General features: G+C 65.6%; 1 protein-coding gene across 6 annotated transcripts in view; it reads right to left on the bottom strand.

Moving 5' to 3' along the window:
* Positions 1 to 24,183, bottom strand: part of RXRA (retinoid X receptor alpha) — a 100,887-nt gene that overhangs the window by 8,536 nt on the left and 68,168 nt on the right. For 3 of the 6 annotated variants that reach the window (XM_061199677.1, XM_061199673.1, XM_061199675.1), the window contains exons 2-7: positions 21,325 to 21,590; positions 15,510 to 15,660; positions 14,885 to 15,064; positions 6,077 to 6,246; positions 2,733 to 2,862; positions 687 to 819 (exon numbers count right to left, since the gene is read on the bottom strand). In XM_061199677.1, coding sequence (XP_061055660.1) covers positions 687 to 819; positions 2,733 to 2,862; positions 6,077 to 6,246; positions 14,885 to 15,064; positions 15,510 to 15,660; positions 21,325 to 21,590 — 1,030 coding nt within the window. Of the gene's footprint in view, positions 1 to 686; positions 820 to 2,732; positions 2,863 to 6,076; positions 6,331 to 14,884; positions 15,065 to 15,509; positions 15,661 to 21,324; positions 21,591 to 24,183 lie in introns of all 6 variants that reach the window. The other 3 variants (XM_061199672.1, XM_061199678.1, XM_061199676.1) reach the window with 1 other exon arrangement.

Here is a 24,183-nt window from a genome sequence, read left to right as displayed (position 1 = left end):
CTCCCCCCACCATCCCCACCCCCCAACCCCTGCCACCAGCTCCTTCCCACTCACCACTCCTGTGCCGCGCCCCCCACCCAAGGGACCGTGGGATGCCCCTCCCCAGCCCTTCCCACTCCGGCTGGCTGAGCTGACACCCAGGTCCCCAGGTCCTCTGGGCTCTTAGGCAAGGCCCAGAAACAGGAATGGGTAGCTCCCGTCCGCCTCGCCTGGTGCAGCACAGGTGGGCCATGGTTCTGGAGCCCCCCTGCCCAGCACTGGTCCCCTGGCTGCGTGCCGAGAAGCGGCAGAGGGGCAGAGAGCGGTGTCTCCACCGGGGACACGCCAGAAGCAGCGTTGAGATGCAGCCGGGCACCCAGGGACAGGGTGCACGCGGGCTCACAGGGGCTGCGATGCTTTAGTCTCGGCTCGGAAGAGTCTCCGCCGCGTCCGACATTAACAGCACCACGGAACGGTATCTACAGCACAGTCTACCTTTGCATTAAAAATAGGGCAGCTTTCCTTCCCATGGGCAGGACTTTAAAACATATTTGGAGAAAAGCAAACCAGGAACGTCAGCGGCGGCTGTCGGGTATCCCCGGAGGGATTTTAATCTTAGTCCTTGCACTTCTCTGCATCTCCACAAGTATAACCTTCGTGAACAGGACAAAGGCCAAGCAGGTCACGGCCGTGGGCTGGGCCCCCACCTGTCAAAGATGGCGCCCACCCCCGCGCTGTGGGCGCTATTGCGGTGGACGTGCAGCCCGGTGGCCAGGAGGATGCCGTCCTTCACGGCTATGGAGCGGTGGGAGAAGGAGGCGATGAGCAGCTCGTTCCAGCCTGCAGCGGGGAGAGCACACGGTCACTGCTGTCTCCAGACCCCCGGGCCGCCCTGCCCCCGACCCCCGCTGGGCCCCCCAGAGGCAGCGCTCACCCTCCCAAGCCATGGTTCCCAAAGTGGGCTCCATGAAACCCCGAGTCCATGACCATTCCACAGAAAGGAAGTTCCCAAGCACTGACGTTTGGGAAATGCCTCTACAGTGCATCCAGTAAAGGCCCTGAGAAGTCCCGCACAGAGCATGTCCTGTAGCGTAGTTTAACCCAGGCTCCCAAACTAGGGTGCCAGGGAAGTCTCTTCTGCAAGTGCCAGGCACTTGTGCCACGGAGCATAAGGGAGCTCCCAGGACCCTCTCCAGGCGGCCCCGGAGCAGCTGCCGCCAGTCTGGCCCCCACGGCAAACTCCCAGAGACTGACATTTTGTGGATGCCACAAAACACTAAATTATTGAGCTGAAACAAGGTGTGTTTAGAGCCGAAGGCCGACTCGCCGCTCTCTCTACGTGAGGCCCTGGCGCACACAGAGTAGGTGCAAGGGCTACAAAAAGGGATGGAAATGATTCTGTGAGCAAGCGTTTCGATGACCCTATAAACTGAACAGCATGAATCATCCCACAAGACCGTCACTAGTGACCATCACAGCCACCACTCCCGAGTGCCCTGAAGGTTCTGGGCTGGTGGCTGACAGCATCACAAGGATCATCCCATTTAATTCTGATTCAACCCTACAAAGCAAGTATTGGCCCCATTTTATACAGAGGAAAATTGAGGCCCAGGGAGAGGAAGGGGCTGCCTGGTCAGTGAATCAGAATCCCCTCCAACCCCTGGTCCCAGACTTTCCCAACCCTGCGGGTCTGACGGCTCTGGGTGTTGGGTTTTGTGCCCCAGAGGGAAAACTCCTCTAGGCATGGGCTCTCCCCGCCCCCAGGTTCAGCAGGGAGGGACACCCCGCTGGCCAAACACCAGGGCCGAGGACCAGAGCTCTGCGAGGGGCAGGACCAGCCCCCCAGCACCTGCCCTACCCTGCCACTCTGCGACCACTCTGCGTCTCTCCCTCCCATCCCCCACTGAGGCCCGCCCAGCCCCTTCCTACCTCTGACCCGGCTGCCACCTGCCCTCCTGCCCCAAGAGTGGGCCCGGCAGGCGCAGGGCTGGCCCAATGCTCCTGCGGCTCCCAGCACAGGCCCAGAGCACGCAGGTCAGCAGGTGCACACCGCAGGGCCCAGTGCGCACGTATGGACCGGTGGGGCGGGGCTCCCGCCCAGCACCTCCCAGCTGGCCCGTCCCTACTGTCTCTCTGGCACGAGCTTTGCGCCAAGGACCCCAGTGTCCCAGCAGAAACCGGCTTCCACGCGGCACGGCCGTCGTGCCCACTTTCCAGATGAGAGAATGGCCTGGAGGGCGGGCGGCTGCCTCGTCGGGACTCCAAAGCTGCCGCTCCCATCCCCGCCACCGCCCCCCCCCCCCGGGTCCCAGGATCTCCCTCACAACCTGTTCGGCCGTGGGGTATGTGCTGAGCACCCAGCGAGCTTTTTTTTTGCACCAGCTTCACGCATCGCAAGCCCAGCCTGGGAAAGGGGCTGCGGCCTCAGTGCGGGGGAGAAGGCAGAACACACAGACCCTCAAGGGCAGCCCTTGCTGGACATGCTCACCCCTCCCTCTCCACAGGTCCCCCAGATGGCCCTTCACCCCTCTGAGGGCCACTAGGAGAGACCCCACACTGAATCCCTCCTTATGAGGGAGGGGAGGAAAACCCAGGCTGGGGTGGGCAGTGCTGGAGCAGAAGCCCCGGCCCGTGCCCCTTCCCCTGCGGCCTCACACAGCAGGAGGAAGGCCGCGTCCCACCCGCGGGCCTCCAAAGCCCCCGCCCCTCTCCTGTCCACGCCTGCCCAGCCCCCGCCAGGCCCGGCCACTCACCTGCCCGCAGCAGGATGACCTGGTCGTCCAGGGGCAGCTCGGAGAAGTGCGGGATCCGCTTGGCCCACTCCACCAGGGTGAAGAGCTGCTTGTCGGCCGCTTGGCAGATGTTGGTGACAGGGTCGTTGGGCTGGAGGAAGGGGCACCGCAGTGAGCACCGAGCAGAGAACGCGGCCCCAGACCAGGCCCCGCCACACGCCTTACCCGGCGGTGGCGGCTGAACAACGCCCCCGGTGACACCCACGTCCTATACCCCAGAACCTGCTAATGCGCCACCTTACCCGACAAAGGGAACTCTGCAGACATGGCCGAGTTAAGGGTTTTGAGATGGGAGGTTACCCTGGAAGAAGTGGGTGGGCCCAGTGCCATCACGAGGGTCCCTACTGGAGGGGGAAGGAGGTCAGAGCGGAGAGAAGGAGTGAGGACGGAGGCCGAGATGGAGGAGGGAAGACGCTGCCGGCCCCGAAGCCGGAGGAAGGGCCGGGAGCCGAGGAACGCGGGCACCTCCAGAGCTGGGACAGGCCGGGCGGCAGCTTCTCCCCGAGAAGGGCCAGCCCTGCCGATGCCCTGACTTGGCCCAGGGACACTGAGCTCAGACTTCTGACCTCAAGGAGCATAAGATACTAAAATCTGTGCTGTCTTAGGCACTTGGTTTGTGGTCACTTGTCCTAGCAGCCACAGGAAGGTCACCATGCTACGACCTACTCAGTCCCCACCGCAGCCCTGGGGGCTGGGGCCGGGTGACCCCGTGTCACAGACCAGACTCGGGGATGGGTGCCAGCCCCTCCGATGTTGCTTCTTCCTACCAGACTCGGAGGTGGCACACAGAGAGACGGGGTGCATCAGAGGCCCCTCCAGAAAGTTCTAGCCAGAAGGGGATGCCCCGGTCATTCTCAGAGACGAGGAAACCTGGGCGGCCTCAGCGGCACCCTGCTGCTCCCGGCTCCAGCCTGTGGGGCTCGGGTGGAAAACCCTCTGGGCCCAGGGGGCGGGGACCCCTCATTCCAGAAACCATGACGGCCAGGCAGCCACACGGGGGAGGCCCCCTCGGAAGAGCTTCCCCTGACAGAAACCATCCGCCCTCCAGTGACGCAGCCTAAACAACCCGGCCCCGTGAAAGGCTGCTGAGGGCTCTCGTGGGAGGCCCGGTGACAAACTGGCACCGAGGCCACCAGGGTGGACAGAGCCAGGCGTGCAAAAAGGGGACCTGGGACCTCGGGGAGAGGCGGCAGCCGGGGAGCGTGGCCAGTTGGTCTGCGGACCTCAGGGGGAAGGGGTAGACAGGCACCAGGCCCTGGACGCCCCCGTTGTCACCCGCGGGGGGGCAGCCCCCAGCCTACGCGGCGTCCCCTCCTCCACCTGCTCCCCAACAAACCTCCCAGGAGCGTCAACCGGAAGCCCACACACTCGCTGGGCCCCGGACACCATGTGCCCAGGACACCCTGCGGGCAGCGCCCACCCCATCCCGTCTGATGGACAGCGGCAGCCACGGGCAGAGCCTGGCCCGCACGGGGTCCCGGCTCACACGAGCTAAACACCCAGCAGCTAGCGTGCCAGAGGCCAGGGCCAGGTTCTCACCAGAGCCACTGCGGCCAGGCTCCACTCCCCGGGGACCGTGCTCCTTGCCCTTCCATGCCGCAGGGCAGCCCCTCGAGGTGAGAGCACAAGCCTGATGGTGGGGGGCATAGGGGATCCATGCAGGGGGAATCAGGGGGCGTGGGGAAGACCCGAGGAGAGCCCCAGGGGTCGGGCCTTCTCCCTGGCCACTGGCCACTGGCCCCCTCCGAGCCCTCAAGGGGCCCAAAGCAGGCCCAGGGCACAGGCTGTCACCCTGAGCCACTCCCGGGCAGGCCGGGGCCTTGTAGGTGAGCACGAAGTCACGCCTAGAGCTGGGGGCAAAGTTTGCCTGCACAGCAGGTGCAGCACTAGGCCTGGGGGGCTCCCCTGGGGGAGGGGGCTCCAGCTCTGCCCTGCTCCGTCCCGCAGGGTGGTCTCCAGCAATTACTTAACTTCTCCGAACCTGGATTCCCACTCAGAGACAAAACAGGCCTCATTCAACGGCAGTTTCTGGAGTTCCAGCCCGTGCCTGAGAGAGAGAGACTTTTCCCTGTCCTAGGAGGTGACAGCGGGATGCCCAGGCGGAGGCCCGAGGCTGCCCCAGGGCAGAGAGGGGTCGCTGGTGTCGAGGGAAGGGGCCTAACGAGCCGTCCCCAGAGCGGGACCCAGGCCAACCCAGCGCAAGCTGCAGCACGAGGGCAGACCCTCTGCCCGGCCGGCCCGCCTGCCAGTCCCCTAGTCCCCCCTCCGCCTGCTCTGAATTCGTGGAGAGAAAAGGTGGCCGATTTGTTTTCTTCCAAATAACGTCCTTACTTGACAAAATCAAAAGCTGGCAGGCCTTGGTTGATCCCCTGACTTTTCTTTCAGGGTTTCGACTCAGTCGTGAAGCCCTCGCAGTCGCCCCACCCCGCACCGGGACTGGAGAGGGGGCGTAGGGTAGGGTCGGGCCACAGACCAGACGGACTGCTGAGGATCACAGCCGAGGGGAGTCATTCTCCAAAGAGAGGCGGCACGCCCAGGGGAGGGCCCGCCTTCCCTGGCACGCAGCCAAAGCAGGTGTGGTCCTGGGGCATCACAGAGGGCAGGGCAGCAGGGCGGCCTGCGACCCCCCACAGATGAGACGGGACCCTCACACTCGGGAGATGGGGGTGGGGGCCACATGAGAGCACCTACGGGCAGGGCAGGGTCCTGTGGAACAGCCTGATGGCAAGGATGGAGAATTAACCCACACGCTGCGGTGTGGCCCCCATGTGCTAGGGGCCGTGAAGAGTAACGTCAGGGGCTCTGAGCCCACGGAACAGGGGCACCAGGGGGGTCAAGAGGGAAAAGGGCTCCACGAGGAAGTGACACCTCTCTGAGACTGAAGCCTGAGGAGGAACAGAGGGAGCGGCACGTGCAAAGGCCCTGGGGTTGGGGTAGGGAGCTGGGCAGGTGTGTCCAGTGCCGTCTGGGCCACTGTGAGCCAGGGACAGAATGGAGGGAGCAAGGCCAGGGTGACCTCAGGGCAGGCCACAGGGCTGTGGTCCCACCCTGACCGCCCACGGGAAACATAGATGAAGTCTGGACCTAACGCTGCCCGCAAACCTGGGGCAGACACAGAACCCCTGAAACCCGGCTGGACGATGGGCCAGAGACAACACGAAGCTTGAAGGTTACCATAAAGTCCTGGGCTTTGAGCCAAACAACCAAAAACTCACCCACCCGACTGGGGACATTACAGAGGGGGTCTCCCTCCCAGGAGCGCGCCCGGGGCCACGGTCCCCAGAGCAGGGCGGGTGTGCACTCACCGAGCTGGGGTTCAGCCCCACATTTGCCTCCACGTACGTCTCGGTCTTGGGTTCGACGGCCAGCTCGGCCTCCAGGATCTTCTCCACTGGCATGTCCTCGTTGGCGCTGCTCGTGGACTCCACCTCGTTCTCGGCCCGGTCTTTGCCCCGCTGCCGCTCCTCCTGCACAGCTGAGGCACGGGGAGGCTGCCAGTCAGCCCGCAGCTCCCGCGGCAGCCCCTCCGCCGCCAGGGCCCGAGCAGCGCGCCCACAAGCTGGCCGGGGCCGGGGAGAAGGATGCTGCTCAGAGCCGGCCAGACTGCGGCCCCCTTCTCTGCCCCAAGCCTGGCCTCCTGGAGGCTGTGCGCTCTGAGAACAGAACACGCTGCCTCTCGTGAATTCATTCGCCTATTGGTCACACCAGGACCCGCCCAGGGCCAGGGCAGATGGGGCCCAGCTCTCAGGAAGCTGACAGTTCAACAGGGATCCCAGCGTGGAGGGAGAAGGGCTTTGATGGGCTATGGACTGAGGCAAAGCCAGGAAGGCTTCCCGGATAAAGTGACAATGAAGCTGAAGGAACAGGAAAAACAGGGATAGCAATTCAGGCAGGAGGGGTAGCATGTGTCAAGGCCTAGAACCAGAGCAGAGATGTTGCTGATGAAAGGGCCTCTCGTGTCAGCTGGAGAGCAGAACAAGGGGTGCGACTGTGGGGGGTGTGGCCGAGAACAGGGTCCAATGTGCCCCAGGAAAAGGATGGGGTGAGAGGCAGATCTCTGATGGTCCCTTTCTGCTGCGGGGAGGAGAGGGGCTGGGGGAGAGTACAAGCTGGGTCAAACCCAGGCTTGAGACGGGACAGCCCGGGCCGGCCGGGCGGGTGCGGGGGTCCAGCACGAGCGTAGAGACTGAGCAGATGCTGCAGTCGGGGGGCAGCCTAGTTTCTGGGAACCCAGGGAGAGAAGCTGATGGGAGGAGGCGGAGAGGGAACGGTTCATTCCAACACGTCCCCGCGGAGACCCACGTGGGAGGAAGGCCGAGGGGACCAACCGCCCCACGGCTGGGCGTTCACAGACCCTCGACTTCACAGCCCACGCAGCTCAAGCTACCCTTTCCCAAGAGGGGCCGAGATCTCCCTGAGGTCACCCAGCAGGCCCAAGGTGACGCTGAACCAGAGCCAGGCTGTGGAGCCCACCCAGAGCCCCGCAAAGACCCAAGAAGGCTCCCGGGGGCTTCTGCAGTGCCCTCTGCTGACCCTCACACCCCCCCTTCCTCTGCTGGGGACACCAAGGGCCCTGGACCCGGGAAAAGGAGGCCTGGGCGGGGTGGGAGAGGCTGCCCACACAGCACCAGCACAGGGGAGCCCCTGGGCGTATTGGGCCTGTGCCTCCCCAGGGACGCGCCAGATGCCACTAAGCGAGGGCCGCAGCACCAGGACAGGGCCCACCACCGCCGCCGGCCGCCCTCCCTTGGTCCTGCTCTGCTGAGCCAGAGCAGATGTCCAGACGTCCCCCGACACTCCCAGGGCGCCCACGGCCTCCTCAGGGCCAGCTCCTCAGCCCCCACCCCACACAAGGCTTCCTGGGGCCCCTGGAGACCCCAAGGCAGAGCAGGAGCTTGTGCGAGGCGACTTCCCGAGGGCTGCAGTGAAACCTCTGTCACACACTCCCATCCCCACCGAGGGGAAGGGCCTGCACGCGGCCCCCAGCATGGAGCCCAGGGCCGGGTGGAGCTGGGCCCGCCTCTTGGGGCGCACCCTGGTCCACAAAGTTCCTAGTAAGAGATGGAAGATCATCCTGACCTGAGGGGGCCCTGAGGGCCAGGCCCGGGCCCCCCACAGTGCCCAGCGGCACGGGCAGCTCCTCCCCGGCCGGAATCCCAGGGCCCTGAGAACTGGACGGGCACCGCACTGGTCCTCGGGGGGTGGAACAGGAGGTGGCCATGAGCTACCACGCAGCCTGGCTCCCAGACCGCTCCTGCCGGGATGGATCTCACGGCCCAGAGCCACAGCTGCACAAGTGTGAAGGCCCTCACGGTCTCTGCCGACCCTGCCACTCACAGGCCAGGCCCTGCCGGAGGGAGGGGACAAGCCCCTGCGCACCCTGCTTGGGCCCAGGCCACGTGGCAGCCACTCTGCCTGCGTCCCCAGGGACCAGCGTGCTGTGCCCGCCACACTCTGGACCACAGCACCGAGAGGCTCTGGTCAACGGCCCACTCCCCCGACTCCTAGGGGACCTCAGAGTAGGACGTTCAGATGGAAGACGTGACACAGGCAGGAGGCCGAGCCGGCAGCCCCGGGTCAGCTCCAGCCTAGGAGCTGACTCAGGCCGGCTGACTCCTGGCCCACTGCCCAGCCTCCATCCTGCCCTGCAGATGGGGACTCGGCGAGGGGGCCTCAGGCCCTCCCAGGGATGCCCACCAGGATGGCCAGAGGCTGGTGCCCCTCATCCATCCAGCCCAATCCCACCTGGATTCCCCTCTCCCTATTTCTGACCCATCCCAGAGTTCTGTCCCCAAAGCCACCTGCAAGCACCCCTCCCCAGTGAGCCTCAGCCCAGCCTGGCACCCACACCCTCACGCTCCTGGGGGACCCTTGCTCTCAGCGCTCCCTTCTCTTTCCTGGTCTGACTGCTGGGACAGGCCTTCCGGGGGCCGGGCGGGTGCGGCCCCTCGGGGGGCTTCCCACGTGCCATCACCCCTCTGGGCCTCAGTCGAGGCTTACCCTCCCCTGCAGGAAGTCTGGACCTGGCAAAACACAGTGCCCTGTTCCCGCAGACGCTGCTGTCACAGGACTGACCCCCGCGTACCTCCAGACCCACCCGCCCTGCCCAGCTCCAGGGCCCGAGGTCGGGGCTGCCTCACCCAGGCCCTCTCACCCTTGGCCTCGGGTGGGTCTTGCAAACGCAGGGGACCAGCAGGAGGGAGGAGGGGGTCCGTGGCTCTGGTGCCCGCCCTGCCCGGCCACGGTTCTCAGCGGCCACTTCCTCCTCAGGCCACAGTTCTAGGGGCTCTGCCAGCCCACCTCCGCTCCGTCCTCCAAGCCTGGGGGTGTGAGGGCTCCCCTCTGTTGCTCCCTGGGGGTCCCCCGGGCCCATGCGATTCCTGGAACACCGCCCACAGCTCTGCAACAGTACACATGGACCCGTCTCCGACACGTCGGCCCCGCCAACGACTGTTCAGACCCTCCCCGGGCCACAGGGCTCCCTGAGGGCCGGCCCTGCATCCTTCCCGCATCCACAAATGGCTATTTACGGATGGCCCCTGCCAGGGGCTGTGCTCTCCAAGACCCAAACGCTGACTCGAGTGAGAGCCTTTCCATCCGTCTGGCGAGACTCGGGACAGGGGGCTGGCCCACGCTTCAGATCCACCAGCTGGGCCCCGGAGCCAGGCGGGAGGCCTGGAGTCAGAGTCAGGGCAAGCCTGGTGCTTCTGGAAAGTCTGACAGCTGGTGGGGCTGGGTGGCGAGCTCAAGCTGGCCGGCCTGGCTCTGGCCTCTTCCAACACAGCGGATGCTGGGCTGGAGCAGGGCACCTCCTCATGTCACCGTCTGCTACAGGGGATGGGGTCACAGACCAGAAGGGTGGACCCGGTGGGCGGCAGCCACACAGGCTGATCTGGACCAGCATCCAGAGTGTTGGGGACCCAGAACCCTGGCAGGCCAGTGTCCCTGAGACCCTGAGGGTGGGGGTCCCCAGGGTCTGTCCTCTGAACAGAACCCTAAATCCTCAGAGCTGGGACACAGCTGAGAGGCACGTTTTAGCAGGTGGAGAAACTGAGGCCCAGAGCACCAAAGGGGTGCGTGTGGCTGAGCTCTCAGGAGAACAGGCAGCTTAAAGCTACAGGCTCTGGAATCAGACAGTGCTCGGCCCCAACTGCTGTGTGGCCCCAGGTGAGTCCCTAGCCTCTCAGCGCCCCAGCTTCCCCAGCCACAGAGTGACAAGGACAGCACCGGCCTCCAGGCTGGATCCGCAGAAGGCGCCCTCGGGACGCTCGCGGCTTCGTCCCCGCGCACGGCCCCCATGACGCAGCCCCGTTCAGGGGCTCTCCTCCCCTTCCAGACAGGACAGGGTGGCAGGTGGGGGTCCCTCAGCACTTGCCTCCTGCGTGGGGGCATCCAGAATTAATTAGCGAGCGCTCTGTGAAGCACTCTGAAGCCGTGAAGGGCCCGGCCGCTCTGAGCAACACCGTTACAAATATTATTGTTTTATTTAAACACGGGGGGGGGGGGGGGCGGGAGGGAGCCTGGGGATTCATGCTCTGCCAGTTCAACCACCTCTTAGACGTAGCTGTGTTTGACTTACGTCCGCTGGCGCCGGGAAGCCTCGGGTGGGAGGCGTCGGCCAAGACAGGGCCTCGTTATCCTCCCAGCCCCGAGCCACGGGCAGAGGGGCCGGCACGGGGAGGGGACGCTGCCGGGAGGGCAGAGGAGGCTGGGCCCCCGCGCCGGGGATCCCCAGGAAAAGCCCCCGGGGCCGACCCTCCCCCAGCAGCCAAGCATGCGCCTGGAAGGGGCACTCAACGCCCAACATAAGTGGGGTCCCCGGCGTCAGGAGACAGCTGGTGCCGGACGTCCAGGGGAACAGCAGCCCACAGCCAGGGTGGGACTCCCTCCCCCCAACCTGCACAGCACCCACCGCCGCCCTCCCGGCTCCTGGGGCCGGGCAGGAAGCCGCGAGGTGGGAGGGGTGTCTGGGCGGGGGTGGGGGGGGACCACAGGCCTGCCGCCTCCTTTGCTTTGGCACCGCCAGCGGCTGGGCCCTTCCTCCATCCCCGGTATGGCCCCCGGGGGCAGGCAGGACGGGATTTCTCCAAGGGCTCTGGCCCAGCAGCCTCTTTCTCAAGGCTGGAGGGGCATGTCCCTGCCGGAGGTCACAGGGCGAGTTATGTCCCTCGAGCTCGGAGGACACATCCCTCCTTCCCTTAGGGGGCTCAACCCAGGACAAGCGGCCTGCACACAAGAATGATCACGTGCAACACACACGGGCACGCACACGGGTGCACACACGTGCACACGCTGCGGCCCCCACTCTCTGACCCCACCACCCGCCAGGCACGGGGCTGGCACCCGCCGCGTTCCCCACAACAGGCCCTTCGGGGAGCCTGCCGACACCCCCATGCACTGCGAGGAAACTGAGGCTCGGAGAGGCAAGGCCACGCGCCCCACGTAGACAGGGAGGTGCGGGCACCAGCGAGGCCCTCTCCGCAGCCGGATGCGGGGCCATGCCCGCCTGCGCACACGCATCGGGCGCTGCCGTTTCCACACCCCAGTCCCTCGGAGGCAGGGGACAGGGCGCAGGAAGGAAACGGGGAGAGGCCTTCCTCAGAGAGGAAGAAGGAAGCAGAGGCGGGGCAGCGGGGTGACCCTCCAGCCTGCTGCTGTCAGGTCTCCCCCCTCAGATGGTAGCATCGGCAGGCCCCCGAACCCTGCAGCTGCACGCTCAGCGGACAGGCCCGGGCTCAGCCTGGGGAGGGCTGGCCCGCTGGGCCCCATCAACCCCGGAATGCTGCGGAAAGAGCCCCCGGGGGCTGCGTGTGTGCGCACGCCCCTGCCGTTGCCCAACACGAGACGCCGTGGGCCTGCCACGTCCCTCGTTACCAGCACGGGGGCGGGGTGCCCGTCGGCCCTCCCTGCGGTCGGCCGGTCCAGGGGCCAGCCCCAAGCCTGTGCCCGACCTGTACCAGGGGTGTGATCACAAGCCTCTCCCAGGGGTCGTGCGGCACCGAGGCCAGTTGGCATGGCCACCCGTGTGGGCCTGGCACCTAGGAGGGCTCAGGCCGGCCCTGGGGGCAGACAAGCCACATCCTGCATGCTCCCGGCCAAGGCTGGGGTGGCACTCCAGGGCCCCATCCCCCTGGGCCCCACACTGCCCCAACTCATGCTGCCACCAGCCCTGCCACTGCCAGGGAGCCCTCCTGGCAGGGGTCACCCCAGGACAGCAGAGAGGAAGGAGTCTGCCTCAGGACCGAGCCCCCTGCAGGGCCGGCACCGAGGCTGCGCCGGGGCCACCGGTCACTCCTCCCGAGAGCGAGGCAGTGGGCCGGGCCCCGCAGGCGATGGGAAGCACGACGGGCGCTGCCACCCACACCAGGACAGAGCCTCCTCCCGTGGCCCTAGGGCTCGCGGGCCGCATGGCGGTGAGGAGAGTTTTACGTTGTGTTGGGAGCACGAGAGGGCGGTGTAGGAGGGTCTTGACTGCCTGCTTGTGACTTATAAATCCAGCAGGAGGCAAGGCGGAGGGGGGGTCCTGATGGCATCAGGTATTTATCTAATGGCCCATAAATCAGGTCTCGAGGGCCGCACTGCCTCGGGATCGCGCCCAGCGCTCCAGATTTATGCACCAGACAGAGAAACGGGCGGCGCGGCTCCGGCCCAGGCAGACGGGAGCAGCCCAGCCCCACCAGTGCGGCCCTGAGACCTCCGCGAGCGCCCCTCCCCCCTGCACCCCGTTTCTCTACCTGGGAGGTGTGGGAACGGCGTCACAGCACCACGGCTGAGAGTGTGTGCGACAAGGACAGGGTCCCCAAAGAGGCTCCGCACACAGCAGGCGCTCCTAACAGCCCCCGGCGAGCACAGGGGTCAGACCCGCTGCCTCCCCAGCCCCGAGCCTGCAGCTCCACTGGGACAGGAGAGGGGTGTCATCCACTCTCCCCCAGGTCTTGGGGGAACAGGCAGCTGGAGTCTGCCCAAGGCTCATAGGTGGACAGGCTGAGGGGGCCTTAGGAGGGGGTCAGCATTTACGGGAAAGTGTCCTGGGGACCCGTGGACGGTCACTCTCTGGGGCCCCACAGGGCGCCACATCCACTGAGTTTCTCGGCCTCGGCATGCGCTGACCCTGCCAGCTGGGCACGGGGTCTGCCAAACACCCTTCCACTCTTCTGGTGTCAGCTGGACATCTGCCCACCCAAGCCTTGCCTTATGTCCATGGCTGGGCCAGGGACCTACTCTGGGCTCCCACAGTCCCCTGGGCTTCCCCCAAGGCAGCACTGATCACACCTGGGGGGCCCCGCCTGGCTGTCTGACGGTCACTTCCAATGGATGGATGCCCACGGCTCGCTGCTATGTGCCCAGCGCCTGGCGTGGTATCAGGCACCGGGGGTGGTAAGCTCAGCAGGCGAGTGATCTCACTCTGTACTGTGGTGCCCACAAGGCAGCCCCGAGCCGTGAGCTGCATGTCAGGGCCCCACCTCCCCTCAGCACACTGGCACCTGGCCCTCTGGCCAGGCTCCATATCTGGATGCAGACTGATCTCCTGCCCACCACACGCTTGCCCCCTGCCCAAGTTTCCATCCTTCAGGAACCACGCTGCACTCACCACCTCCAGGGAGCCCACCCTGACTACAAAGGGTGGCCAGAGGAACCAGGGCTGGGCACAGGCCTCCCCCAGCCAGGCACCTGCTTCCTCTGCCCTCTTGCTGGCCTAAAGGAATAAGATCTGCACTGGAAGCCAGAGGCCCAGGTTCCAGCCCGACATGTGATCTTGGACAAGCCCTGGACCCTCTGGGCCTCAGCTTCTCCACCCACACAAAGAAAGGTGGGCCAAGGTCTCTATGGAACACGTGCCCTGATCAGGAAGGCCCGGAGCCCAGGCCGGCCCCTCGCTCACGCTGAAGCCCAGGAGGCACCCCGCCCCTCACCAGCAGCTACCACCGAGCCCCCATCACATCACTGCACTGCACTGGCGGCCTCGCGGCCTCAAGGAGCAAATCCTACAGGACCACACGGCCCAGCTGAGGTTTCGGTTTCTCAGCAAGAACAAGTGGGGCTGAAGAGATAAATAAATGAAAGGAGATGAAAACTGCAGTCCCCACGAGAGGACAGTCCTCAGTGGTGAGACGCCAGCCCGAGACCCCGACAGGAGCCGGTGGGAAGGAGGTGGACGAACACAAGGCACGCGTGGACCATGGGAACAGCCGCAGCAGAGAAGGGAGCCCAGACAGCACCTCCTAAACCCATGAGGCCTCAGGCACGGGACACTCAAGCAGGGACGCAGACCAAAACTGAGAGAAGCCACCCAGAATGCAGGAGCCACCAAACCTGCGCTGGGGAAACCGAGGCCCACGGACGGCAAGGGGCTACGAGGAGCCACCCTGGGCTCGGGCCCAGGTCTGGATGGACAGCTTGACAATTTCAGCGACCTCAGGGGAGCGGCCTTCCGTGCTACACGCCCCCACCCGCCCCTAATAAATGTTGTCACAACCCAAGGCTGAGAGACCTGCAGCCCGAGTCCCTCTACTGGGAGGACCTGGGGTCGCAAGGCACCCCGGCCAGGTCCGTAGGAGGAAGCACAGGCCAGGACGAGCCGGCATCCAGCAGGCTTGGGAACGTCCTGATGGTCTCTAGAGCTCCCTGCCCCCACTCCTGAATCAGTGCTGTCCCCCGCCCCGGGTCTCCTCGACCGTCCCCTACTGAGCAGTGGGGACGAGGCTCCAGGACCCGCATGCACACTTTCCCGGGCTCGTTCATTCAGCGCCCGCATCTCCCACCTCCAGCCTTGGCTCTCCCCGTGCTTCTGCCTCTGCCTCTCTCGGAGCCGGGCCCACTACGACCTTGAAGAGGCCCTGATCAATGTCTGTCCCCAACGGGGCTGGGAGCCGCCAGCAGGAAGGACCGAGAGTGTCTCTTCCGTAATCCCAGAGCCTAGCACACAGCGGGTACTCAGGAAAGATCCGGTAAGTGAGCTCACGGCCCCCGGGATGTGCTGCCAACAGAGCAGCAGCCGCCTCTGGGGGGAGTGAGCACCCCGTCATCAGAGGTATGCAAAGGAGCGCCGTGACACTGCCAAGTCCAGAGCCACACCCTGTGCTCCGAGAAGGGAGAGGGCCAGCACCACCTACCTTCGCGCTTCATGCCCATGGCCAGGCACTTCTGGTAGCGGCAGTACTGGCACCGGTTCCGCTGCCGCTTGTCAATCAGGCAGTCCTTGTTGTCCCGGCAGGTGTAGGTCAGGTCCTTGCGCACCGTCCGCTTGAAGAAGCCCTTGCAGCCCTCGCAGCTGTACACCCCGTAGTGCTTGCCTGCAGGCGGGGCGGCCGTGAGCATCCTGCGACCAACTGGCAGGAGGGGCTCGTCCCGCTGGGGTACGGGAGCCAGCCTGGGAGCGCGGCAGGGCTGCATCCCGGCCCCGCCGAAGACCTGGACCCCGGGGTCCTCGCCGTCTCCGCATCTGAGCTGGCGGCCCGAGGAGGTCGGCTGTCCTGCCCCCGGGGCTGCCGGGCTCAGGAGTGGGATGCGAGGAGCCCTTCACCCAGGGCACAGCCCAGAGAGGGGCACAGCCCTGCTGCCCCCATGCCATCATCACCACTACAGCTGCCTCGTCTCTGGAAGCCTCAAGGCCGCCCTGCCGCTTACCATCTCCCGGACGTGGAAACGCTAGAAGGTCCCGGGTGAGCGGCTCGGAGCTCCGAGCAGCCCCTTGTTGGCCGGGAGCCCTGCCGTCCCACTGTGCCCTCCATGGCTTACCTGAGGAGCGGTCCCCGCAGATAGCACAGATGTGCTTGGTGAAGGACGCCATGTTCCCTGAGGGGTGGGCCGGGACTTTGAGGACACCGTTGAGGCCCAGCGGGGGCTTGATGTCCTCGCTGCTGCTGACGGGGTTCATGGGCGAGTTGAGCTGGGGGATGGGGGGAGCCGGGGTCAGCCCTGGCAGGCTGCTGCTAGGCACCTGCTGCTGGGCCAGGAAGGTGCTGCCACACACCCCCTTCACAGAGAGAGAAACTGAGGCTCAGAGAGGGGCCTTGCCCACCTCAAGCCACGTGGAGCGGCAGGGCCCAGCCCCGCTGAGCGCTGGCGGGATGCCTGGCACCACTTACTCAGCCAGGCCAGAGGAGGCCTTCCTGCCCTCAGGGCCCGACCCTCCCGCAGGACCCCAGGCTCGAAGGAGGACCCGCAAGGCCCCTGCTCACACCCTCTGCCCCTCGCCCACCTAAATAAGAACTGCCTGCCATTCCTGGGCGCTCACCCGACAGGACAGCAAGAGCGCTGGGACCCTCTGGTGAGGCAGGCGCTTTGGGGACTCCCAACCCATAGATGGGCACTGAAGCCTGGTCCCAGCAAGGAGGGAGGAGAGCCAGGGTCCACCGGCAGGCCACACTGCCCCGGCCTCGGCGGGCAGGGTAGGGGTCTTGGATCGTGTGACCCGAGGAGAGAGGGAGGAGACAGCATCCCTTACACACACACACCCCCCTCCATCCCTCCCGCCATCCTGACGCTGCTCCAGGAAGAAGCGTGGGAAACTCACCAGTCACCCTGGCAACAGCTGCCGCGGCTGCAGTGACACAGCAGTTTTGGTTCCGCTGCGCCCACCCCAGCTCTCCCATCAGCGCCAAGGGCCCCGAGGTGCTTCCCGCCGCATCCTGCGCACCAGCCGGTCCCCACAGGCGCCAGGACGCCAGCTGGGCGGCCCCCCAGCGCCCCGACTTCTGCAAACCCCTGACAAAGGCGGAAGTCGGGTCCTACGATGTCTCTGGAGGGACAGCAGCTGCCACGCTGCCCCCTGCTAGCCCCAGGCTGGGCCCCTCCTGCACAAGGGAACCTCACTCACCCCCTTCCTTCCCCGTGGCCCCCAGCCCCCTACTCCCAGCCCCCTTTCTCATGGGACGGGAAGAGCCGGGTAATCAAAGCACAAACCATCCCAAAGGCTGTTTCACACCAGCCCCAGCGCCTGCAGGGACTCTTGCAGCCCTGGACAGGTCTGGATTCTTCCGCTCAGGTGGGCTGTGGTTCTATCAGGTCACTTAACCCCACGGGACTCGGGGGGGGCTGCAAGGAGGCCGGGAGGCCAGCCCCGGCCACCTGGGGCTGTCAAGATGCAGGAGGTGGGGCGAGAGGGCGTCCAGAGGACCCCACTGCACCCAAGAACGCGCACCCCACACCTCCGACCGCCCCCGCAGGATCTGCAGGCTTCAGGAGCATCTCCCAGATGAGCCTCAACTAAGCAGGGGTGCCGACTGTTTGCTAAGGGCCACTGTGCACGGGATTTGCCACGTGGAAAGCCCCTAGTGAGCAGGGAGAGCTGCCCTCCCCTTTCCAGAGTGGACACGGAGGCTCAGGGAGGTCAGGGGACCAGCAGAGAGCCCACGGGTGCTAAGTGGCCGAGCAGGTGTGAGCTCAGGCCCCTGGGAGCCACAAGCGCTGAGGGACTCCCTGCACACTGCAGAAGGGACAACCGGGGCCCCAGGGGACGGGCCGGCCCAGAGCCGCTCGGCGATCCCATCCCCCAGACCATCCACTGAGCATCCAGCCAGGCGCCCCGCCCAGCCCGCAGAGCTCGCCCACGGGAGTAGGGGGAACGGCCACAGCTTATCGCGGGATTCTGCCTCCTCTATTCCCTGTGTGACTGCAGGGAAATTATCTAATCGCTCTGGGCCTGACGCTCCTCGCGTAAAAACTGGAGAAAACGTGAGTGCCTCCATCCCAGGGCTGCCATTAGGATAACGGAGCGATTCACGGGCAGCGCCAACAGCAGAGTTCACGAAGCCAGCCTGGGGCGCAGCAGCCTCCGCATTAGCACTCGGGCTTCCGGGGGCCGCCAGGCCAGCTGGGCCGCGGACAATGGAAGGCGGCGTCCCAGGCAGAGGGGGCAGAGGGCCCCCCCCAACCCCCGGAGCAGACGTCTGGAGGTGGGGAAACCAAAGGACTGTTGGGAAAAGGGCAGGAAATCCGTGCGGCCGCGAGTGGAGGGTCAGCAGCAGGGGCCGAGGGCAGGTCTCGAGGGGCCACTGAGCGCGTGGGAGCACCAGGCGCAGGCTGGAGGCGGGCACGAGGCCTCTCGGGCTGCGGGAGCCCGGCCGCGACTCCACGCAGCTCTGGATCCGCTAGGCGGCACCGAGGAGAGGAACTCGGGCGTTTCCTCTTTCTGTGGTTGCCCAAACCATGCCGGGTGGGTAGGGGCCACCTGTCCTCTCTCCCAGGCCCCCACGTGCAGGCCCTCGGGACTGGCGCCTGCCCTAAGGAAACAGGCAGGCCGCAGCACCAGGGAAGCAGCTGCAGGCAGGATGGATGGAGCCGTCAGTCACGGTCAGTGTCATGGCCAAGCTGGCTCCCAGGCCACACGCTGAGGGCATCCCTGCCCTCCCGGGCTCAGGCTTCCTTTCCGTGGGCACAGCAGTCAGCCCAGAGGCTCTGGGGAGCCCTAGGAGACCCTGCACGTGTGGGAAGATGTAGGCTGGTTGTAGCCCCATCCTCACCCCAGGCCTGGGGCCGCCACTTCCCTTCTCTGCCTCAACTGGTGGGTCCTGGCACGGCCGCCATGGCAAGGCTGAGGGGGGACAGGGGTCGCTCTTCTCCCTCCCTAGCCCCAAGCTGGCGGGCCTTGGACTGGTTCACAGCTCCCAGGACAGAGCGCGGGGTGCCTTGTTCTGCCAGGCACGCACACCCACCCACCGTGGGCACCTATGGGGGATGGCTCCCCTCCTGCACTCCGTCCCGTGTCCTAGGAGACCCGGGGCACCAACAGCCCCTTCTGGAGGCCGAAGACTCCGTGGCGTGCCCAGGATGGGGGCTCCGTCCCATTTCCCCTTTCATATCCTTGGCACGTATTTCAGTTCCTGCGGAGCCTACGGGACTTACTGAAATAACCGCCCGGCTCCATCAGGGCCCCCCAGGTCTCCTCCCCGCCCCTCGCTGCCCCTCTCTTCCACGCCCACCGTGCCCTTCCTTCCCAGCCCACGCTGGTAAGGCCCATCACCCACGGTCAGAACGGGGTGGCAGGCCCTTGGCCCCACTGACCTCCGTCTGCCCATCAAGGCAGGTGGCAAACCCTATGCAGCACACGTGGCCTGCCGGACGCCCCATCACAGAGGCCTCCCAGCCGTGGTGCCCACAGCGAGGACAGGCAGGGACCATGCAGGTCCTGCTCCAGGAAGGCTCGCCAGGCTGGTGAGGCCAGGAGACTGAGGTGCCCACACGTGCCAGGCCCTGCGGGCGGGCTCCGGGATGTGGTGGGGAATGCACCCTGGGCCCTGGGCCGATGGAGCCCCCGAACCAGGGGAGAGAGGCGGGGCAGCTCGGCAACAGTACCTGAGGTCCGGCCTGGTCCTGCCCAGACCCACCGCCCCCCCACCGTTTCCATTTCCCTGCAGGGCGGGGTCGAGGAGGAGGCCCTCCCTGACAACAGCAGAAGTCAGAAAGCCTCACTGGTTCCGGCCCTATGACTTCACGGTTGTGGTTTTGAGGCAGGGGGTAGGGGCATGTCCCCCTCGGACTCCACCCACACTTCCATGAATCTGGGGAACCCCAAGTTTCCAAGGCAAACTGCTGAAGCCTAGAAGCTGAACTCAGAGCCCGGGGCAGGGGTGGATGCAGGGGTCGGGGGGACTGAGGCCTCCCCAGAAACGGTGGCCAGAGGCCAAGCACGGGGCTCAGACCACGGCTAAACGAACTGCGGCCTGACCGACCTACGGAGAAACAGGCGGACAGCTGACCAGAAGGGCAGCCGTGAACGTCTGGGACACACGGGGTTTGCTCCCCACCCTCACCTCCTCCTAAGCCCCACTCCTGCCCTCATCCCCTCATCAGCCTCAAGGGACCTGCGGCCCCTTGCTCACAAGCAACCTGCATTCAACAAGCACCCACCGTGTGCCAGGAACCTGGCTGTGTGCAGAGAACAACAGAGAACAGGATGGACGTGGCCCCAAACCGCCACTCCCCAGCACCGCCCACCCTTGCCCCCAGACAGGCTAACAGTGCCAAGGGGCACCAGGCTCCCCCAAGGTTGGGGGGGCATCACTGCCACCCTCGGGCCCTGCCCCTGCACAGCCCTTACTCCAGACTCCACACCCAGGCTCCTGCCGTACGCGTGCCCGCGGGGCCAGCAAGGAGCCTCACGGGGCCCTGGGAGCCAGCAGGTGCCGCCTCTGTCCTGGCTCCCAGGGGACAGGGCGCAGGCCCAGCCCTCGTGTGCCCTCCCGCTGAGCAGCATCGTCAGGGTGTGGCGGCTACATGCTCACAAGAGCACGGCCAGGCCCAGGAAGGCAGCCAAGACCCCCGTGCCAACACCTCCGGCCTTCTGCCTGCTTCTGGAAGGCCAGGTGACATGAGGGGCCACCCGAGGCCCGATCTCCTCTGCACCCGTCCTCCAGGCACAAAGGGGCTGATGAGGTGGCCCTGGAAGAGCCAGCAAGATGCTCCACCAAGACCAGCTCTGGAGAGGCCCAGCCGATGGAGGGGGGGAGGGCTGTCCTGCAGGCGGCGTGGCTCCATGGGCAGCAGGGAGCCCACAGGACACGCTGACACAACTAGCTGTGCGGCTCCGGGCCGTGGAGCCTGCGCCCGAGTCCCTCTCTGGCTGCTGTCCTGCAACCCCGTGGAAACAGCTCCCAGAGCTTCCCTCACGCGGCCCTCCTCTACGGGGGCCTCCCTCTACAGGGATGACAGCTGGACACAGACTTGAACGACGCTCAGAGAAAAGGGGGCCCCACCAACATCCGAAAGGACAGTTTGAGCCCCAGAAAGAGGGAGGACCCCTGGGATTCAGCAGGTCTCCCAGGCATCCAGCGAGAAATCCACCAGGAAACCAACAGAGCCAGGAGAGGAGAGGAGATGCCCAGGAGAGGAGAGGAGATGCCCAGGAGAGGAGATGCCCAGCAGGGGTCCTGGGCACTCAGGACAGCTCTGCAGGGGTTCAGACAAGAAGCGCCCAGGGGAGGGTGGGCCAGGCCTCGGGGGTCCCCACGGCAAGAACTGGCTGAGTCAGGCCCCCCAGGTGCCAGCAGCTTCCTGATCTGGACACAACCCCGAAAGCCAGGCTGTTCAGAGGAGCATCTGGGCAAACACGACCACAGAGACCACCAAGCCCGGCAGATGAGCTGAAGCCACGGTGGGACTCAGGCCTGGCACCCCCGAGGAGGCAGCGTCTGCCCGAGCCTGGGGGTCCGGGCAGGGAGCACTGAGACACCCCGTGTGGGGAAGGGTCCGGGCCTGGGCACAAGAAGGGCAGGCCAGGGGACGAAGGGGCTCCAGGGAGGCGGCTTCAGCCTGAGGACCTAGGAGTCCCCACCCTACAGAGCTCCGAGTCCTAGGGGCAGGTCCCCCCCCGCACTAGAGGGGGCCTCGCTGGGACAGAGGGCCGGCGAGGAAGCTTGGTTGCTGACCCCCGAGGGCCACGGGCGCAGGAGTCGGCCAGACCTGAGCTCAAACCCAGGCGAAGGCCGCCTCTCTGACACTGTCTCCAGAGGTGAAAGGTAGAAGTGACAGCACCTGCCTCCCAGGGTCCACAGGACTATGCAGGTAAAGCCAGGCCCCGCCCCTCTGGTCCAGGCCCCGCCCCCGCACTTACCTGGGGGCTGCCGGTGCCGAAGCCCAGGGTGGGTGTGGTGGGCACGGACATGGAGTGGGGGCCCATGGGGGAGCTGATGACCGAGAAGGGCGGGCCCATGCCGTTGATGGGGGAGCTCAGGGTGCTGATGGGCGAGTGCAGCTGTCCCGGGGAGCCGAGCGAGGAGCCGATGCCGGGCCCCAGGGAGGGGTGCAGCGAGGGGGCGGCCATGGAGCCGCGCCCCGTGGGGGAGTTGAGGGAAGAGGAGTTCACCTGGGTGGAGAAGTCTGCAAGACAAGAAGCCACAGGAGGCCAGTCAGGAATCCACACCAACTGGCCTGCTACCCCTCAGGCCACAGCGACCACACCAGGCCGTGGAATGGCAAGGGACCCCCACTGCAATCCGGCTCCCCAGCAACACGAGGCCAGGCCAGGCATGCCCGGAGCTCCCCTCCAAGGCACCAGCCCCACCTGGCCCAACTTTAAGGTTCAGGCTGGGCCCAAGGCAGATGCAGGAAAAGCAGGCTGACAGCTGCTCTCAGATGCCTATCTGGGCAGGGAGGCCAGATGGCTGCCCCTGGAACCCTCAGCACCCCAGGCCTGTCCACCTGGAATGCCTGGTGGCCAGGAGTTGCCAGCCCCTCTGCCCATCTACTCAGGGGGTCAAGGCGAAAGTCTGGGGATAATAAAAATAATGAAGGCTGACATTTTCGGAACACCCACTATGTAGCAGAAACAGTGCATGTCCTCAGCGTAGGTGAACGCACGGAGTCAGGAGGTACACGGCGGTCCTATTATCCCATTTTACAGATGGGGAATTGAGGCCTTGTGTTCTTACAGCTGCCCACGGCAGGGCGGGCCCAGCACACAGCCTGGGCCTGCTCAGGTACCCCAGCAGCGGTGGCCAAGACAACAGGCCCCCCAGGCCCCTCTACCTCATGGGGCCCCAAAGAGTACAGCTTCCTGTGTGCCCAGGCCTGGTGGCGCGCGGCCTGGGGCAGGGGAGCTTCCAGGCAGGCCTGGTGGAGGGGGCCCAGGTGTGCACCAAGCCTGCAGACGGGCAACCCACAGAGGCTGCGGTGGTGAGAGGCCGGGACCTCCCACACACCAGCCTTTCATGCCAGAGATTTCAAAGCCCCACCAGGCACTAATTGGGTCTCCCCTCCCTACCCTGAGGGCTCAACAAGAAGCTTCCCCAGGAAGGAGGCTCTCAGGGGGTGAATCCACTGCCCTAGGGCCTGAGCAGACCGTGGGGAACTCAGCGAGGCCCAAACAAGGCAGCATGAGTCAGAGCTGCAGGCCACAGCTAGTCCAGTCCGGCCTCTGGCAGGGTGTCCTGAGCAAGCCATGCCCCCTCGGTGGGCCTCAGCCTTCCCATCTGCAGAATGGTCTCTCGGACCCTTCCCACCAGGCCTGCAGTGATCGATCACACATGCTTCTGAGAGGTCGAGCGGGCCACGGGTGTGATCGGGCGGCCCCCGTCCACGTACCCCCAGGTCGGGGGACATGCCCTGCTCGCACCACCCAATAGCCGCAGGAGGACTTCGCTTGCCTGAACCTCGGAGCGGCCGTGCCCTGAGCGTTCCTTGAGCGCCAGGCTTGGAGCAAGAAGAAGCCTTGTTTGTGCATCGCCCCCGAGTCCTCTCACCCACTTTGGTCACCGGTGCAAACTGAGTCTCGGGGACAGGCTGCAGGACACCACTACCAACAGTCAGGGCCGGGTAGACCCGACTCCGGCCAGAGCCGAGCTTCCTCCAGGACCTTGTGAACTTGTCCATGGAGGTGCTGGGCGGTGGCCAGCCCGTGGGGTGGGGTGGTCCCCGCAGGAACATGGGAGGCTCTGCCAACCCTGGGGACCCTCTTCTCTGGGAGCACTTGCCCATTTCCATCCTGTAGCCCCCTTGCTTGCCCTCTGAGGGAGGAGGGGCACGGGAAGGGGGTCTGGAATTCCCAGCCAGGGAGTGGGGGCCTGCCTGCCACTGCACCAGCAAAAGGGCCTCATCTGATCCGTCTGAAACCGTCGCCATTCACAGAACTGGGAATAAACCATTTCACTGAACTTGAAAATAAGAGCTTAAAATTCCAGAACCAGATGGCGGCACCTATTGGCAGAGATGGGTACTGCAAACCAGCCCTACGAGTCATTAAGCTCCCTGCACCCACAAGGTCTGGCTGCACATCCTTGACCTCACTGAATGCTTGCGACCCTGTCCACCCACCTGTGACAGACAAGGAAACGGGCACAGGGAAGGTGCAAAAGTTACCCAGGCACACGCCCCAAAACCTGCAGCTGCCCCTAGGCCGAGCAGCCACTGTTCTTTCTACCAGGCCCCTGGGGCAGCTGGAATGCCCATTTCACCTGGCCCTCGACCACCCCTGCATGAGGAACGCTGAGTCAGCTGGTCCCCGTCCAAGCCCACTCTGCAGGATGCAGGCTAGCGCTGGCCCCTCCCCTTTCCTCAGTCCCGAGAAGCACGCCTCCGACTTCAGGCGGGGAGGGCAAGGAAAGCAAGATGGACATTACAACATCCCTTTTGCAGACACCTCCACCAGAGGGCACAGGGGGCAACTGCTGGGGCTCTCGATCGGACAGGGGTCCCAACCCCAGCAGTGCGTCCAGAAGCCTGAAGGCCTGGCCACCCTAGGGGAGCAGCCCACTTTTCTCCCCAGCCTCTGGGAACGAGATGGGGGGTCTGAGGCCAAGAGGGAGATAGCACTCCGGGATTCTCACAGCTTCCTCACCTCCACCCCGCTGCCCGGAAATCTTGGGGGCACTGGGGGGCTCTGAATTGGAGGAGAGGACGGGGTGGGGGACTTCTCAGGGGCTGCTCTCCTTAAGGGGCAGAGTGCAGCCGGGAGCGCCAGGGGGCTCAGAGCCCG

This window comes from Eubalaena glacialis, chromosome 9 (genome assembly GCF_028564815.1).
Source record: "Eubalaena glacialis isolate mEubGla1 chromosome 9, mEubGla1.1.hap2.+ XY, whole genome shotgun sequence".
NCBI classification, from domain to species: Eukaryota; Metazoa; Chordata; class Mammalia; order Artiodactyla; family Balaenidae; genus Eubalaena; species Eubalaena glacialis.
The sequence above is the reverse complement of the archived record's forward strand: the minus strand, read 5'-3'. Positions and strand labels throughout refer to the sequence as shown.